At 41.0% G+C, this 18673-nt stretch overlaps 1 protein-coding gene across 14 annotated transcripts in view; it reads left to right on the top strand.

The window, feature by feature from the left end:
* dmd (dystrophin) overlaps positions 1-18673 on the top strand; it is a 298427-nt gene that overhangs the window by 274607 nt on the left and 5147 nt on the right. For 12 of the 14 annotated variants that reach the window (XM_071463817.1, XM_071463813.1, XM_071463810.1 and 9 more), the window contains 10 exons: positions 1872-2038; positions 3560-3671; positions 4566-4702; positions 5803-5841; positions 6884-6949; positions 11995-12060; positions 14913-15071; positions 16292-16535; positions 17487-17601; positions 17949-18038. In XM_071463817.1, the coding sequence (XP_071319918.1) occupies positions 1872-2038; positions 3560-3671; positions 4566-4702; positions 5803-5841; positions 6884-6949; positions 11995-12060; positions 14913-15071; positions 16292-16535; positions 17487-17601; positions 17949-18038 (1195 nt within the window). The remainder of the gene's footprint in view (positions 1-1871; positions 2039-3559; positions 3672-4565; positions 4703-5802; positions 5842-6883; positions 6950-11994; positions 12061-14912; positions 15072-16291; positions 16536-17486; positions 17602-17948; positions 18039-18673) is intronic. The other 2 variants (XM_071463816.1, XM_071463814.1) reach the window with 1 other exon arrangement.

The following is an 18673-nucleotide window of genomic DNA, read 5'->3' as shown; positions in this document are numbered from 1 at the left end:
ACAGCAGGCCTGTCGAGCTTTCCATTTCCCCACATTATGAACTTGTGAATGCATGGGGCTGTAATAAGAGAGAAAGAGCATTAAGAGAGCAAGTTCCCAACTCTTCCTCTACTGATGTTGTCACATAGTTTTGGTGCGTGATGTATCAGGGATCACAGATTATTCAGAGGATAGATTTACTGTTTTTCCTCTGGAAAAAGATAAATAATTTCTGTCGTAATGAACACTGTCGACTGGGACCAGGATCAAATGATAGTGAAATGTAATTTAGTTTATCTTAAAGGTCCCATATGGTATAAAGGTTGATGTCCATGTGTTTTTTGGTTATAAAGCAGGTCTAGGTTCTATATTAAAACTGTGAAAGTATCAAAGCCTCAGTCCACAGGGAAATGCACACAGCCTGTATTCAGAAACTGAGCCTTAAAATGAGCCATCAGGATTTCTGTAACTTTGTGATGTCACAACAAAGCAAACTGCCCTCAGTTATGCAACAAGCCCTGCCCACCTGGACCCACTATCCAACCTTTCAAGATTTGGTTTCTCTTAGCGTTTACCTGAAATTATATAAACTATATTTTTATTCGATCTCTCAGAAAACACAGGCCTTGTTATGTAAAAGCTGTCAACATCGGGTTTTTCAGGCTTTTGAAGCTGTTATAGTCCATGATTGTTTCTACCCTGAAGAAACACAGACTGATAATAGATGGAATAAAACAAACAAAAAACTTTACAGAAAATGTATAAATTATGTTCCAGACACCAGTGTCTGACACTGAAGGGAAAGTGATGCATGAAGCTAATTTGTCATCTCTGTTTATTTTTACTTCCTGTCTCTGCAACTCTTAAATATGGATGGGAGACATAAATCTTTTTTAATCAATTAATATAGATGAGACTGAATATAAATATATAGCAAAGTAAACATTTAAAGGAAAGTGCTTGTGATAGTCAATATTTCTATTATATAAAAAATACAAATCCCAAGACAAGACTAAAACCAGTGTTGTCTTAGCCTGTGTCCCCTTCTTTACAACTTCCTACTCAGCCCTGAAGCCCACTGATTCCTACTGATGAGGTAAATCTTTAAATCAGCTCACAAATAGAAAGTTACATTCCTCTTTTTTTAAAAAGAATCAGCTGGGTCACTGTGGTTTTTAACAAATAAACAGAAGGAAATAGTACATTTGTTGAGGACTATTTTCAGCGGAGGATTAATGCTCTAGTGAGTATTTGGGGCAGCAGGACAGTGTATGTGGGATTGAGTCAAACTAAACTACACTGTGTGTGTGTGTGTGTGTGTGTGTGTGTGTGTGTGTGTGTGTGTGTGTGTGTGTGTGTGTTTGTTTTGATATGCACACAATACTTGGTAGGGGGATGAGTTCCTTGTTGGATTTATGGGATTTGTTGACCACAGGACAAATATAGAATATCAGCTGGAAACATGTTTATTTCTGCTGTGAAGTTGGATGTTTTAACATGGGGGTCTCTGGGGATGGACTCACTTTTGGAGGCGACCTCAAGTGGCCATTGGAGGAACTGCAGCTTTTGACACTTCAGTGCTGGCTTCATTTTTTTAGCTGCTTGTTGTTGCTTGTTCACAACATATCATAAAAGGTCATTTTTAACACTTCACAACCGAAACATCGAGAGAAATGAAATATTGTCAAATGTGAAGCTGTTTTTTTTTTTTTTTTTTTTTTTTTTTTTTAGATGATTCCAACTTATCTGTCGAGGATAAGATGGGAAAAATATTTCCAAATTTCCATACTTTCTGAAAAAGTTTATTTATTTCTGTCATCCACCATGGTAAAATCAAATTTCACTCATTTGATATTTACTTACCATCCTTCCTGCAACCTTGTTTTTTCCAGGCCAACAACAAACCAGAACTGGAGGCGGCCATGTTCCTGGACTGGATGCGTCTGGAGCCCCAGTCCATGGTGTGGTTACCCGTCCTGCACCGTGTGGCCGCTGCTGAGACTGCCAAACACCAGGCCAAGTGTAACATCTGCAAGGAGTGTCCCATCATCGGATTCAGGTCAGTGCCACCGCAGCACAACCACCGCTTGTTTGTTTCACGATACAAATGTCCCTTAAAGAATTCACCATTTTTAGCCGGGCTCTTTCTTGACATCTTAATGTCCAATCAAAATAAACGAGCAGAAATTTGAGCCATTTTGCTGTAGAGGATCATGTTATTTATCTCATTACATAATTAAAACATAAAATTCATTCTCAATTATGACCAAATTGAAGGACTCCCTGGCTGCCTCCACAACGCTAAAATAAATAAGCAGGACTTTAAACTGTTTAGTAAGGTTCCCTTAGTGCCAGTTAAATGTTCCAGTCTCAGTCTAACAGGGGGATGGATTGCCATGAAATTTAGTGGTTCCCTGAGGATGAATCCCTCTGACTTTAGTGATCACCTGACTTTCCCCCAGCGCCACCATGGGGGTCAAACTTTTCACTTTTTCTGTAAAATACATCAGCATGTGCACAAAATGTTGTACAGTTATTCATAGATTATGACCAAATACCTGCAAAACTAATGGCATTTCCATCAGCCTCAGCTGTACTTTGTGTTTAGTGCCAATTAGCATTTAGCTAATTTAGCTAGTACGGCCTCATAGGGCTGCTAGCACGGCTGCAGACTCATCTTTAGGCCCATTTCACACTGCATGACATAAATTAACATGCAAATTTATTATCGCACAGTGTGGAGGCACCATGAATCATGGGCTGTTCACTCAATCAAGATTTCTTTTAGCGCCAAACTGAATGTCAAACCATTCATTTTTTGATTTCCGTCATCGTTCGGCTGTGCTCTGATGACACACTGACAGCTGTAATAATATTTTCTAATTGTTCTGATCCCCTAACACCAACACTTGAATGAGCAAACCTCACAGGAAAAGGAGAGGTTGATGATAAGAATACAAAACTATTCTTGCAGGAGGCCCATTCGCAAGCTCACACATAACTTATGAGACTGAAAAGCTTTTTGTGTGGTGTAATTATTGCAGTAAAAACACATTGACTTCATTCATTTGATCAGAGGCTCCTCTCTGTCACCAGAGTTGTGCTCCAGCTGTGAAGAAGCTTGTGAACCTATTTGTCGCCTTGATCTAGCTGAGCAGCAGTAGCAGGGCTGTAAAAGAGCACACTTGTACATATGAATGATTGATGATGTGATTATGATGACAGACGTGCAGTCGTGTTTTTAACCCCCACCCTTAAAATACAGACAGAACGCAGGAGGCTTTATTTAATTAAAGGTTGGGACCGGCAAAAGGAGGTGTGTCTCTTTTGTTGTTGGCGATAAATTTCAATAAAGAGTCCCATGGCGGGAGAATACATTCCTCATTTAGGAAGCGAGCTGAAGGAATTTTCACTGCTCCTACCCTGAGCAAAACAAAGCTGTAAATTTCTCTTTTGTCGATTCTCCCCCCTTCCTCCTTTTTTTCTCTTTCTTCCTCTATTTTTTTTTTTAACATTTACCCCTCCCACCTTTGCTCTCTTTACTTTCTTGACCTCCCTCCCTCCTTTTCTCTTTCTTCAGATATCGGAGCCTGAAACATTTCAACTATGACATTTGCCAAAGCTGCTTCTTCTCTGGTCGCGTTGCCAAGGGACACAAGATGCAGTACCCCATGGTCGAGTACTGCACTCCGGTACGAGCGCGACACCTCCGGACACTAGACAGCATCCACAGTGCTCATGAAAGCTGCACCAATCAGTATTTTTATGTTCAAGGAATAGTTTGACTTTTTTTAAAAATAAACTTTCCTTTTTTAATTTAGCTTTTAAATCCATGTAGCTCCCAGGTCTGTTCTACTTGCAACTCTCTGTATTGTTAATTTGATTGATAAAAAAAACATTTCCAGTATGTTACTTCCTGTAACCATGACTTGTTTTTACAAAGTAGAAACAAGATACATGATAAATATTCAAGGTCCAATATAGTATAAAGGTAGATGTCCATGTGTTTTTTGATTATAAAGCAGGTCTAGGTTCTATATTAATACTGTGAAAGTATCAAAGCCTCAGTCCACAGAGAAATGCACACAGCCTGTATTTGGATTTGTAAGTTATAAAAACTAAAGAGAGAAAGTCAGAGAATAGTCAGGGGTTTTTACCTATGACTTGACTGACTATCACTTGAAATGAAGACGTCTAAATGTCATTTCTGCCTTGTAAAGAATATTTAAGTGTGATTTCTGGAGGCCAGACCCAGCCCTGAAATTAAGGCGCTGAGGCCCTGGCTGAGAGTCATAATTCTGTTTCCTCATTCTTGTGACTGTAATGACACACTTGGCCCTGACAATGAGGGCGTCAACTCCGCTTCGTTGGGTGTTTGAATAAAATCAAAAGAAATATATGAGCGGGAGTCACTTGAAGGTGTTTGTTCCCAGCTGAACAAAGCCTCGTTTGTTCTCTCTCTCTCTCTCTCTCTCTCTCTCTCTCTCTCTCTCTCTCTCTCTCTCTCTCTCTCTCTCTCTCTCTCTCTCTCTCTCTCTCTCTCTCTCTCTCTCTCTCTCTCTCTCTCTCTCTCTCTCTCTCTCCAGACAACGTCAGGGGAGGATGTCAGGGACTTTGCCAAGGTGCTGAAGAACAAGTTCAGGACCAAGCGCTACTTTGCGAAACACCCACGCATGGGCTACCTGCCTGTCCAGACAATCCTAGAGGGAGACAACATGGAGACGTGAGTCACACACACACACACACACACACACACACACACACACAAAGGCCAACAGGCAAACAGGACTGACTGCATAAAGACATTTAATGGAATTAAACCTATACATACACACACACATGCATGCAATGCAGTGTGCCACAGTTTGATAACAAAGATTTGGTTGTGATAGTATTTGTGCAGTGTTGTGTGTATGTCTTGTAATGTGTCTTTATGTAGTTTGTTCACCCATATCAAGTGTGTGTTTGACGCTGTGACAGTTAAAGTCAAAGATTCAGGGAGCGAAGTTTGAACAGATTCAGAAAGATTAAGATATAATAATAATATAATATAATATACAGTGTCACTGTGGGACTTGTTCTGGCTCAGTCAACTTCTCCTAAATTTAATGTTAATTATGGATGAAGACAAAAAAACAAGAGGTGCAACACTTAGTCAATTAGTCAATTGGTTGACTAACAGAAAATTAACCAACAACTATTTTGATAATGAAACATTTTTATTATTTATTTTTTAACCATAATACAAAAAAAACGAAACGCAATTTATAAATAAATGGAGAAAATTCCTTAGGTTCACTCACTTTTTCTTGCCACTGTAGGAAGTGAATGTGTCCCTACTGTGATAGAAACATCTGCACATCTGGAACACAGTGATTATGTAACATAGATAAAGAGGAAACTGATTTAAACACCATAGTGAAGGCTATGTGTGTTGGATGCTCTTGACGTCTCTTTAAGAAAAATCAGTGCATGCACACAGTAAGGTTGGACATCTCACATCATATGACTGTGTTGTTATATTTTAAATGGTTTGTTGTCCTGCTTGTTGTATTAATGGCATTTTAATTGTTTAGTTGCACCAGGCAGGTGAATCAATAATCAGTTCCTTATCAATAATGACAGTGTGTGATTTGTTGTTGTGTGTGTGAGCGTGCCCATGCATGTACGTGTGCACTTTAACTCATATTTTATCACCCTGTCTTCAGTATAGTCTCACACATCTGGCCCCCCCTGCCTTCCATACTACAGCTCCCATCATGCCTTGCTGTGCAGTGTCCTCCCACTTCTTGTGTCATCATCTCACGTTTTTTTGTCTTGCAGTCCTGTCACTCTGATCAACTTCTGGCCCGTAGACCATGCGTGAGTACCTGGCCCGCACATGCACACACACACACACACACACACACACACACACACACACACACACACACACACACACACAGCACCGGTTCATCTCATCTTCAAATATTCTTTCTTTCAAACACACACGCAAAACGCACACGATTTTGTTTTTATTCCTTTAACCACAAAGTCTTTTTGTGTCTCACACACACGTGCTCAGCTCCTCCCATCTCACACTCATTCTGTTTGTGGTCGCTGAGTTAGTTTGTGAGTTTGCATCTCACACTTTGTCATTTAAAAAAAAAAACACCCAGGCCAGTAATGTCATGCAGAATTATCACATAATTAACCTTATTTAAAAAGTTAACTGCGCACAATCTTTTCAGTCTTACCGTCACTTTAAGAATTTTTTTACCTGTATCAAGTCAATAAGTGATGTGAAGTCACCCTGTCAGTGTTTTTCTGCACATTAAAGCTTAAGAATTGCAAAGGAAAACATAAACTGAAGTGGAAAAACTCTGGTCCATATAATTTTAATATGTGGAGTTCTTTAGATGTTTGGATTTCCTGAAAACGTCTTTATCCATTCACCTTCATCTCAAGGAAAAAACTCCTCTGTTTGTGCTCTGAACAGATGAAACCTCCAAACGTCAAGGTGCCCTTCTAAAGGGAAGTTTTCAGGACTTTAAAGAGTCACATCCTAATTTCTCAAGGACTAAGACAGTGCAGAAAAACTTGTTTAGAGTCTCCTGGTTAATGATGTCAAAGTACTCATCTTCCCCTCAGCGAACGAGGTGTGAGATCTTAGATCTGACGTCTCTTTTGAAGTGAAGGCAAATGTATTCCAAGCCGAGAGAGCAGGATACAAGCGAGGAGCTTATTTACGAAGCATTTCACGCTGTCACACATCTGTGCGTCGCACTGCCGCTCCCGTCACGGCTCTCCTGTGAATTCATGTGGCTTGTGTGCGTCTGCGCTGGGATTAATGAGTCCCTCCTGGTTGCATTCATGAGCTCTGTGTCTCTTTTTCTGTCTCTTCTTCCCTCTTCTTCTCTCGCAGGCCCGGATCGTCCCCCCAGCTCTCACACGACGACACGCACACTCGGATCGAGCACTATGCCAACCGGTAATGCACCATCTGCATTTAGCAAGCGCCTCCTCACAGTGTTGCGAACAGGACGCGGGGATGTAACCTTCCTCGTGCTCCACTTTTTTTCTTTTTTTTTTTACTTTCCCCACTACCGTCCTCGGCCCTGTGAGTGTCACAGATAATGGCTCTTCCAGAGAGCCCTCGCAGACACCAGAAACACCATGATTGATGTGATTTGGAATAATGACTTTGGAGAAAATGCTAAAGCACACTTTCTGCTCTTGGATGTCTGTCTTCTCCCCCACTGCGTTCATGCCGTCATAACTCACAGGGGGATCGGTTGCCCTAATTCTTTGCTGACGCAGTTCTGGGGAACTTTCAGTCAACAATACACTCAAGACATCGAAAAGTTGATCATTAAAAAGCTGTTAGTCACAAATGAGGGTTTTTTGTTTTTTTTTTTTTACCTCGGACCACTTGAACGCATCATGGTTTGAGGACTACGACAGATCAAGCAGTATTAAATCAGTACGTTTCCTTCTCCTGTTCGCAACTGAGTGAGTCTGTTTTAGTTATTCAGGTGGAGTAATCTTATAAATGCTAACACTGATGATTTGATGCTACCTTTCAGGCACAGGTCATATACAGTCAGTCCAAAGTGTTTGTTTCTGCCCATCAGTGTCAAGTGTGTACACTGAGCGAAAATATAAATGCAGCAGTTTTATCTTAAGTCCCATTTTTCATGAGTTCAAATAAAAGATCTAAGACTTTTTCTATAAACACAAAAAGCACAAACACAGTTTGTTGTACTGTGACAAGATCCTGAGGCCCGTTGTCGAGCAATTCATCTGCCGCCATGTTGCAAACACTTCAGTACCTAATAAATGTCCCTTTTTTCCAGATAAAACTGCACATTTTAAAGTGGGCTTTTAGTGTGACCAGCCCAGGTCACACCTGTGCAGTAATCGTGCTGTGTCATCACCTGTCAGGTGGAGGGATCATCTTGACAGAGGAGATGTGCTCACTGACACTGATTTAAACACATTTGTGAACAAAATGTGAGAGAAAGACGCCTTTTGTGTGCTGAGGCAAAGTCTTAGATCTTTAATTCCAACTTATGAAAAATGGGAGCAAAAACAAAAGTGTTGCTTTCATATTTTTGTGCAATTTACATTAATTACTGTGCAAAGTCTTTGAAGTCACACAAAAAACAAAGAACTAAAAATGTTTAATTATTATTATTATTATTCATATTATGATTAGGTGCTAATAAAATTATGTGGGCTGCAGAAATAATGATGATGACCTAAAAGCCCCAAATCACAAAAGATCCACACATAAGGTTACTGTAAAGACGTTCTTCATTATTGCAGCTGTCTTTCATTATGATGTCCTTTATGCAGAATCCAGTCATAGAGGTCTAGAGGAGGACGCCTACATTTAAAAAATACCTGTATATAAAGTGTATAGAAAACCATTTATTACATGTTCATATAGTAGCTTATTAATGCTTTACATGAGGTGTTAGCTGTGTATTTGAGGCAGAAACAAAGGAGGCAGGAAGACAGGGAAGCTTTAAGTTAATAATGTTTGTTTATATCCAGCTTTTTATGTCAAGAAATAAGCTAAATGTCAGCACATGTTTCACCTGTAATAGTCAGTTGCTGTTGTTTTAGGACTAGTTAGCTTAAGCTAATGCAATGTAACACAACAGCGCTGCAATAAATCCTGTCTTCAAGGTTTTATCTGCCCCATTTATATCAGTGAGGATTGGCTGAGTAAGAGAAACATCTCTCTGTCTGGAGCAGCTCTCTAAAAACACTTCCTACAAAAACTGAACAATGGAACCATCATGAAGGAGGATTTATTGCAGGACTTAGTAGACTGCCTCGGTTTTAGTCAGGTGTCAGTGAACTGGCAACTGAGTGTGTAAATCCTTGTGCTTTGTGAGTGTCAATCACACCTCAAAGGAGACAGTCATGTGAGAGCATTGTTCAATGTTTCATTTTTAAAAGCGGATGGCCAGACGGTAAATGCATATTTAGTCAAAATTTAACCGTTAAACAGCTAAAACAGCTCACTCTAGGTCAATATTCAATATATTTATGACTGTCTATGTCTGTGCTTTGAAAGAAGTTAATGCACTATTGTTGATTATTTAGAGATGGAGAATGGGATACCTTGACAACCTGCATTAAAGTATGTTTTTATTAACAGGAATTTGACATTTTATGTAGAAGTTTCTGTCCTTCCTAATATCACTGCAGCAGTTTTCACATAGACAAAAATGGTACTTAAAGGTCCCATATTGTATAAAGTGAGATGTCCATGTCTTTTTTTTATTATAAAGCAGGTCTAGGTTCTATATTAAATTACTAATTTCTTATTATTACTGGGAAAGTATCAAAGTGCTCAGTCCACAGAGAAATGCAAAGACTGAGCCTTAAAATGAGCCATCAGGACTTTGTTATGTCACAATAAAGCACTCAGCCATGCCCCAAGCCACCTGGACCATCTAACCTTGGAGGATTTAGTTTCTCTGAGTGTTTACCTGAAATCTGCTATGTTTTTATTCAACTCAGAAAACAGTAAGAGTCAGAGCCTCTCTTCTGATTGGCTGACTGAGCAGTTGTGACTGGAGCTCCAGAGAGAAGCCTGAGAGAGGAGATGTAAAACTACACTGAGATGGTTTTTTCGCTCTTAAAACCAAAAATATATCTTCTTACGGATATCAACACTTCAAATAAAACACTGGAAAAGTGTAAAATATGGGACCTTTAAAGCTAAGCCACACTATAGGTCTAACTGCTGAGTGTGCTAAAATAATTTTCCAGTTTGGTAATCATGAAGAACGATGTAGAGGCTGAACTGAAATGTCAAGATATCCCTTTGCATACAGTAGAGACTGAATCTGTTCACATGATAAAGTGATGTGTTTGACTTTTTGGTGAATAAGCGTTCTGCGCTGAGAGTCCAGTATATGCATATGCTAATGTCTCTGGGATGTTGCTTGTACCATCCAGTGCGCCGGCATGTGCACTCGAAAACCTCATCAATACTGGACTCGGAGGAGGGAGACGTCATCAGTATTCATGTGGTGCCTCGCTGAGTGAATCAGAAGCTTATTCACCAAAACATTTCAGCGCTCCTTCAGTTTGCAGTGATCCTAACTGCTCCCGCAAACCCACCGCTGAGGGACAAGAAGCAGTCAAATCAATGACTCAATGAGTCAATCAAATAGTCGATCAATTGGTTATTGAATCAGTCAGTCGGGCACTGTTGGCATTCCTCAGTGGAGTCAGAGTGAGGCTGGAGCCACAGGCCGGGTGTTTGATCCCTGCCAGAGAGTATTTGACACCACTCATTGTTGCCCTGGGCTAACAGACACACACACACACGCACACACATAAATACACACCAACACATGCTGATGGACACAGATGCTGAGTCACATCCCCCCCCCCCCCCCCCCTCCAGCCCTGTGCTCTCAGCCTGTTTCATGTCTCGATCTGGGGGATCTGTGACAGATACCATCCAGCAGAGTAAAGGAAGGTGTTGGGGTGAAGAAGGAACATAATTAAGCTCTGGGTCGGCTGACAGCTCCCAGGCCGCGAGGTTATCTCTTGTCTCTGCAGCATGCAGTAGCTTAGGAGGACAAATACAGCAGCCAGTCTGTCACAGTCCATCTGCTTAAATGCTCACAGCCAGGCTCGGAGCATTTTTTATTTGAGCTCTGATAAAGCCCCAAAATCTCTTGACTTTTCATGCAGACACTCAAAACCTCCAGGAAGCTGATCTAGTGGAGATAGCGACAGGGCAATTTAAATCTTTGGCTTTTCGCTCACAAGTGTTTTATCATGATGGATCTGTTGGAGCAGCACAGCCAGGAGGTTTGTTTCCTTACAAGACTCCTCCTAATGGCCAGATGCTGCTTTCTTTAAAGATAATCGCAGGTTTTTTTTTTCCTTTTAAAGTCTTGGTTCACCCCTAATAAGAAAACACTTTTTCACGCACATCCTGGAGTATCTCCTGTTTTAGATTTCTGACTTTATTTCAGTACAATGGTGATGAAGTGAATTTTATTTGTGTTTGAATATTTCACAGATCACAATGTGAATAATTCAAACCGTCGTTAGTGACATCACAGGAAGCTGCTTTGTGAGCTTGTATTTTCCAGGGGTTGTAGGGACCGGACTGGAATTGGGCCTGTGTCTGGTGTGTTACTGAGCACCCAGAAATACAGATGCTATGTCAGGCTAAGCTGATCAACTCCCAGCTCTAGCATTAATGCATATGTAACTTTGATATTGAATTTCTCATTTAAAATAATAAAAAACTGGTATTATTTCTTTTAGAAACAAGTGTCTGAAACTACCGCTGATTTGACCCTTTTCTCTTACACAATATTACGTAGTCTCACTGCAGAGTTTGTCACTAATGCACCAGCAATTCATCCAGTGACTGCTATAGTTCACTGTTACACAGACAGTAACAACGTGAGTCATATTACATTGAAAACCAATCAGCAGTGTTATGTGTTAAACGGCTGCCGGTCGCCACCTTTAAAAAGTAATTTTCAAGACGAGAAGCCAAAGAGGCCGGAGACTGAAGCTGTAAACACTAACAATAAAGTGGCAGCGTGTGGGTGTGTAACATTTCATCTGTTAAGGATAAAATGATGACAACATATGCCAAACACAGAGGAACTCCCAACGCCATTATCCACTATTCCTGCTGCTGTTTGAACACAACCTGTGTTACTGGAGACACCAGGCCTCAATTTAGCCCCTGCAGAAAAATAACAGCATATTCTACCGTTCATCACGTGAAAACCAGCCTCCACAGAGGTGGAATTTACCAAGTTAGTTACAAGAAACATGAAACTGAAAGCTGGTTTTGGGAGATTTTTCTCCACATCAAACTGCGCTGTAGTTAAGACCCTAAAGGGAAAAAAACAACAAAATCAAAATCTCGGCAGTAAAATCTTTGAATTCAGAATTGAACTGGATTTTCCCCCTAGAAGCTGCTGATTCAGCCTTTTGGTTTCGGGACTGACTGCTCTGTTTCTTCCCCCTCCGCAGGTTAGCAGAAATGGAGAATCGTAATGGCTCTTATCTGAATGACAGTATCTCACCCAATGAGAGCATGTGAGAACCGCTTCTTGTTTGTTTGTTTGTTTGTCTGTCTGTTTGTGTGTCACTCACCGATTGGCCCGCTGTGTATGAACTGGCTTTGTCGTCTTTATTTCCATTGGCTGGTTGTGATACATGTGCACAGTTCTGGATACGAGCTCGTACTCTGGTTTTATTCTTGTTTCATTATAGGATCAAATACAGTGACTTCAGGAAGTGTCCAGACCCTTTGAGGTTTTGATGGATAAATGCCATTTTTGCCAATCAATCTATATTTAATAAGCCTTAATGACAAGTTTTTAGACAATATTACAAATATAAACTGAAACTGTTCTTTCTGGTGGATCCCATCAGACTGGATGGGAAACTGCCACCTTCAGGTGTCCATAGATGTTCTTTGGGGTTTAAGCCACAGTTTGTCTGGGCCTCTCAAGCCACTGCAGCATGGTCTTGGATGGTAGTCATCAGGACAGTCACCCAGTCTCAGGTCATGTGCAGGTTTTCTTTAAGGATCTCCTTGTATTTGGCTGCATTCATCCTTCCCTCAATTCTGATTGGTCTTTTGCTGAGAGACAGTTGCTAAGGTGATGAGCAGTACCGGGTGTTCAGAGACAGTGTTTGGAGTTCGGCCCAAAGATTCAATTTTTGTGTCATCAGACGAGAGAATCTTTTCACTGATGTTCTCAGTGGCCCTTTAAATACTGTGAAGCAAATTCCAAGCAAAAATAAAAAAAAAAAAACATAGAAAGAAATAACTAAAATGTAAAAACTGTGAAGAAGAAAGAAACAAGACTAAGTCAAAACCTGCACTCTGTATGGTCAGTGTGCAAAATTAAAGATGTAGTTGAAAAGTTTTGTTGAAGCGCTGAAAACAACTGGCATCATCACGCCCTGTTCTCTCCCCCTCTCTGTGCTCACATGTACAGTGTTTTAATCCAGCTGAATTTCCATTAAAGCTGTTTTCCAAACCATTTCCAAGCTGCTGCTCAAATGATTTTATAACCATGAATCAGTGTTTTTCCATTTCACAGTCGTTGTGGCCGCTGTGAACACTCCAAGCATTAGAAATGATTTTATACCAGCTACAGTTTTAGCACAGAGGCCTACTTGTGTGTGAATTGTGCGACCTTATACACAAAGGTGTGTGTCTTTCTAAGTCCAATCAGTTCAGTTTGTCAAGTTCCAGACTCATCTCCAGGATAATTAAAGAGGAGGCTCTTGACCTCAATCTGGAGCATCTGAATCATCTTCTAAATGAGAGAGTTTACAAAAAATAATGTTCTCGCTTTGTCACTATGGGTCATTGAGTGTAGATTGATGGACAAAATGGCAGCTTAATCCATTTAAAATTAAACCTACATCACAATAAAGTGTGAAGAAAGTGAAGGGGCCTGAATACTCTGTGAGCTCACTGTATACCTGAGCAGAATATACTGATATTACCAGAGAATATCAGTAAAATGAATGTGCAGCTCATTCACAACGAGCAATGAGTTTATGTAAATATGTGCAGTAGGTCCATTATTCTTGCAAGAGCATGCTTTTATCTGTTGAAACTCATTTCTGTGACGTGCATTTATTTTCTCTGGTTCCTCTTTCTTAAAAATGTGATGTTGACAGTGTTATCTACAAAAATGTTTTTTTGCACGGTTCAGAGAGAGGAGCAGAAAAACATCACAGAATGGCAGCTGTTTAGCTCTTGTCCTGCTTTAATAGCTGAATCATACAAATCAAAATTAACATCTTGGTGTAAAATAGTTCTTTGTTTCTCCATTTTCATTTTACATCTGTGGGTTCTGAGGAGATGTCAGTTTTTAAAGTGTCTCTTAATGTCCAGAGCCTCTAGATCACATAGACCGTATTTAAATCTCCAAACTCTCAATAATTCAGGTTACACCTGTGTGTTCATCCAGTCAGTCCATCATCAATTTGTGTCCGTGAGGCTACGCTTGCTTCTACAACCTGCAAATTTGAGCAAACAGTATTTAATATTGGCAATTTGAAGAAAACATTGATATGAAAATGCAGTTTTTTTGCAACAGCCTTAAAACTGAGATGTGACATTTTTTCGAACAATATTTAAATTGAATGTAATTTAAATTTATTTGCATAAGAAACACCTGATCCACATAGTTAAATTACACATTTTCAACCAGCCACAAAAGGAACTGTCATTGTCTTGCACACAGAAAATTGTCTCACAAAACTTCTATGTATGTTATTATGTTTTATGTATCTTACACTAAAGTCTGTGTGTATTCTCTGTTTAGCCTGGCTGCAAGACAAAGACAATAAAGTTATCTCAAGTGTATTAAACATGAACATAACATAACAACATAACTTGTAAAATGCAGCTTGATGAAGGCGAGCAGAAAGCGTCTCGACACCAGAGCTGAGAGAGCTACACACACGTAATGAGTTTTACTTTCATGTCAGCACATATCTGCAGTGCCTCAAGTATTCAGAATGGCGGACTGGCTGAGCTGAAAGCGGTGCAGTGTATGCAGCAGCATCTAAATAGCTGGCCTAATTAAAATCCTGCTAAACACCACGGGCTGCGCGTGTGATCACTCAGAGTTGGCAGAGCGTGGCCAATTGAATCCCTCCACAATCCAGCGTTCAGTCAGAGTTCAGGACAAATGTGTTGTAAAGACGACAGCCGCGGCCCTCTCTCTGTCCCCGCTGTGTTTTAGAGTCTTCTTCTGTGGTGCCGTCCTGTTCCACTGCTGCGTTGTCTGATTTTCTTTTTCTCCATTTTTCTCTGTGTGTGTGTGTGTGTCCGTGCATGCACCGGCGTGTCTTTGATGTAAATGTGTGTATATATCTACCCATCATCGGTGTGTGTGTGTGTGTGTGTGTGTCTGCAGCGATGACGAGCACATGTTGATCCAGCACTACTGCCAGTCTCTGAACCAAGGCTCTCCTCTCAGCCAGCCCCGCAGCCCCGCCCAGATCCTCATCTCCATGGAAACAGAGGAGAAGGGAGAGCTGGAAAGGGTCCTCGGTGACCTGGAGCAGGAGAACAGGTCATCTTTCAATTAATATCGTCTGTTCCCTGATTAATTCCTTTACTAAGTGTTTTACATCTGATTCTGCATAAATAACAAGGGGCTTGGAGGTTCATACATTTCTTAATTTGTGTTTTATAAATTGGGGTCTTCAGGGGTCTTGTGTTTCGCTTTCATATTGCATCTTGAAACTGTAAAACTATTCAGTTTAGTGCCTCCTTACAGTGACATCTTGTTGCAGTGACAATTGCAGGATAATGATAAACGGTAAATACGGTGCAGGAGAAGCATAAGTAGAGAAGACTTAGGTCTAACTTCTGTTCCCTGATGGAGCAGAACTAGACACAACCATACACTATAAGTAAAGATGGACACAGCCTCCATGATGTTACCTATAGGTTTCTGAAGTGCGATTTTTGAAGCTTGGAGTGGGCTGCTCTGCTGTTGCCATCTTGGCACTACCTGACTCACCTTCAAAAATGGGCAAAGAAGTGGGGCTGAGACTTAGGTGCATGCCGGTTTTAATAACTATGGCAAGCATATGCTCCCGTTAGCATCATTAGCACCACATCTGGGTATCTTGCTCAGAGGCTAACCCAAGGCTAATTAATTTATTGGCTAATTAGCTAGTTAGCTAACGAGCCAGGTATGGCGAGCGCAGACAGCCATGCCTGCTAATTAGTGCTAACAAAATTATACTATAATTATACCCACCACAAAAAAAAGAGAGCACAGACTTCCTCACCTTCTGTTAGTCAATTAACCACACAAGTCATTATTTGTCAGATTTAAAAATAAATAAATAAATAAGTGACGCTGAGCAGACAGCTAGTAGCTGTGACGATACCCACTGGTCACTTAAAGCGGCCATCAAAACCTTTTTTTTTTTGTACCAGGCTGTAAAGATGTTCAGCTCTGCTGTAACGTTGGACATTTTAACATGGGAGTCTGTGAGGTAAAATATGGACCTTTAATTGTTTAAATCCTCAAACCCTGTAAAAATTAACTTTTTTATAGCGGCACAGTATCAGTGTCCTCCTGCCTCATCAGTCCTAGAATACAAGTGAACAAGTGTAAAAGATAAACCACAGCAACTGTAGCTGTAAACTACATTTGACCTCCTTTAGCTTGAAATTCATTGCAACAGTAGGATTTTGTTGAAACTTGGGAAAATTTCTCATGCGTGTCAGATAACATGTTTACTGTTACTGCTGTTTCCCCTGCTGCCTCCACTCCAGGAAGCTTCAAGCCGAGTATGACCGTCTAAAGAAAGCCCATGACAGGAAGGGCCTGTCCCCACTGCCGTCACCCCCAGAGATGCTCCCAGTGTCGCCGCAGAGCGCACGCGACGCCGAGCTCATCGCTGAGGCCAAACTGCTTCGGCAACACAAAGGACGACTGGAGGCCCGGATGCAGATACTGGAAGACCACAACAAACAGCTGGAGTCCCAACTGCACAGGCTGAGGCAGCTGCTAGAGCAGGTATACAGCAGTAGGAAACAAAACAGCACCATCAACTTATATACTGCATCCCAGGGGCCAAAACTGCTTGAGCATTTTGAAATTGGTAATAAGGTAATAATAAAGTAATGCATTTGAAATTATTGAAAATGAACAGATGATTAAATTTTAATAGAAAATGAATCCCCTGAATGAGGCTACATGCCTCTGCTTTTCAGTCTTTCTTTGTCTGAAATTTACCAATCGACATATTCAGCTTTTGTGTATTTACCACATCTGAAATATTGAATGAGATGATGTTATATGTGAGAACATTTCCAAAATCTCACACATGGAATCTCAGGAGGCAGATACAGACACCATACTCCACACATGTGACTCATTACCTAAAAACTCACCTTTTAATGTCTCTGTTCAATGTCTGGGAGGTGGAAACCTCAGATTATTTCCACACAGTAAAGTAAAAGTTTGCATCTTGGTCATAGCTGAGTTATGTAATCCCACCACGCTGCAGTGTCTGACAGACAAGAGGTGAGAGTGTCACAGCGGCCAGTGGGAACAAGTCGATCTGCCCTTCCTCCGGCATCGAGCTCCTCTCCGTTTCCATGATCCGTGGTTTGGTTATTTTAAGACAAGACTCGCTTTGTGTAGTTTACAGCCTGACACACAGACACACTGCTGCTCCTGCACAGCTGTGTGAGGCAGTTAAAGGTCTCATACTGTGTAGAGTGAGACTTCCATGTATGTTGTTTTGTTATAGAGCAGGCAGCCCCTCCACAGATGTAGCCTGCAGCAGAAGACTGTACCAGTGTCCTGGATTAACAGAGCTCAGACTGAATCTGTTTCCTCCACGTTGTCTTGTCTGACTGCCAGAAAACTGTCGGTCGCACAGACACACCTCAGCTGTACAGTGTAGCTGCTAATTTATTGTGTATCTAATATTGTGTGCGTGTGTGTGTGTGTGTGCGTCAGACGGATTCCAAGGTGAACGGCACAGCTCTGTCCTCTCCCTCCACCTCCTCTCAGCGCTCCGACTCCTCCCTCCCTCTGCTCCGTGTGGCCGCCAGCCAGACTACTGACACAATGGGTAAGAACACATTCTCTCACACACACACACACACACACACACACTCTCACACACACACGCACAAACACAAACACAAGCACAGTGGATATAAATAGAGTTGTAAGCAGAGACGTCATGTATGTCAGCATGTAGAGAGCACACTGTTGGACATTGTTCTACATTAGACTATGATGCACTGTTTGAACATACTGTATTTGTGTGTGTGTGTGTGTGTGTGTGTGTGTGTGTGTGCGTGCGTGTGTGCATACGTTTGTTTGTTGTTCATTCTTCTCCCCAAAAAAATGACTTTATTATTTTAGGAAGCAGAATTCTGAAAATGGAAAAACTTCCTCTCCTTCTTGTTTCAGGTGATGATGAGCTGTCCAGCCCTTCCCAAGATGCATCTGGGCTGGAGGAAGTGATGGAACAGCTCAACAATTCCTTCCCTCATAGCCAGGGTAAAGAAAACCAACACTGACACCAGACTCTCTTGTACACAGTGTCCACTCTTTTAAAATCAGATCATGAAATCGTGAAGTAACATCTTTGTTTAGAGGATTTTTCTTAAGGCATTTAACTCTGAGGAGATATGAAAGTCAGTTTTGACTTATTAGAAAAATATCTATAATGTAAATTTCTATGTAACTGTAACTGAAAAGCAGAGGCCTGTGATTTAAAAGATCCAGGTTTGTTTTCTCCTCTAACTGATTTTTTTTAAATTCACTTTTCTTGTGCAACATTTCCACCAACCATTAGGACAAAGCAGCATGAGGGGTACAGATAAAAACAACACAAGTGCAACAATATTTTTGTCTTTCATGCTCAGGTTACCAAACCAGACAACCATAGAAACAGTTAGGACCGATTCAATAAAAGATTTTCCTGTCCACATTAAAATCATCTAACTTCCCAAGGAAGCACAAATGTTACCGTCCCTTTCTCAAAGTCCACCTCAGAATTTGGATCAAAACACAGACTGATGCTACTTCGCCTCGTCAACCTCGTGGCTGAGTAGACGCTGCTCCGCCAGGATGTCAGAACAGAGCCGATCACGGAGCAGAGAAAAGCCACGTCGCAGCACCAGCGGTCTGAA

This window comes from Trachinotus anak, unplaced genomic scaffold (genome assembly GCF_046630095.1).
Source record: "Trachinotus anak isolate AG129_WGS33_773 ecotype Australia unplaced genomic scaffold, CSIRO_AGI_Tana_v1 ptg000026l, whole genome shotgun sequence".
Lineage (NCBI taxonomy): Eukaryota > Metazoa > Chordata > Actinopteri > Carangiformes > Carangidae > Trachinotus > Trachinotus anak.
The sequence above is the reverse complement of the archived record's forward strand: the minus strand, read 5'-3'. Positions and strand labels throughout refer to the sequence as shown.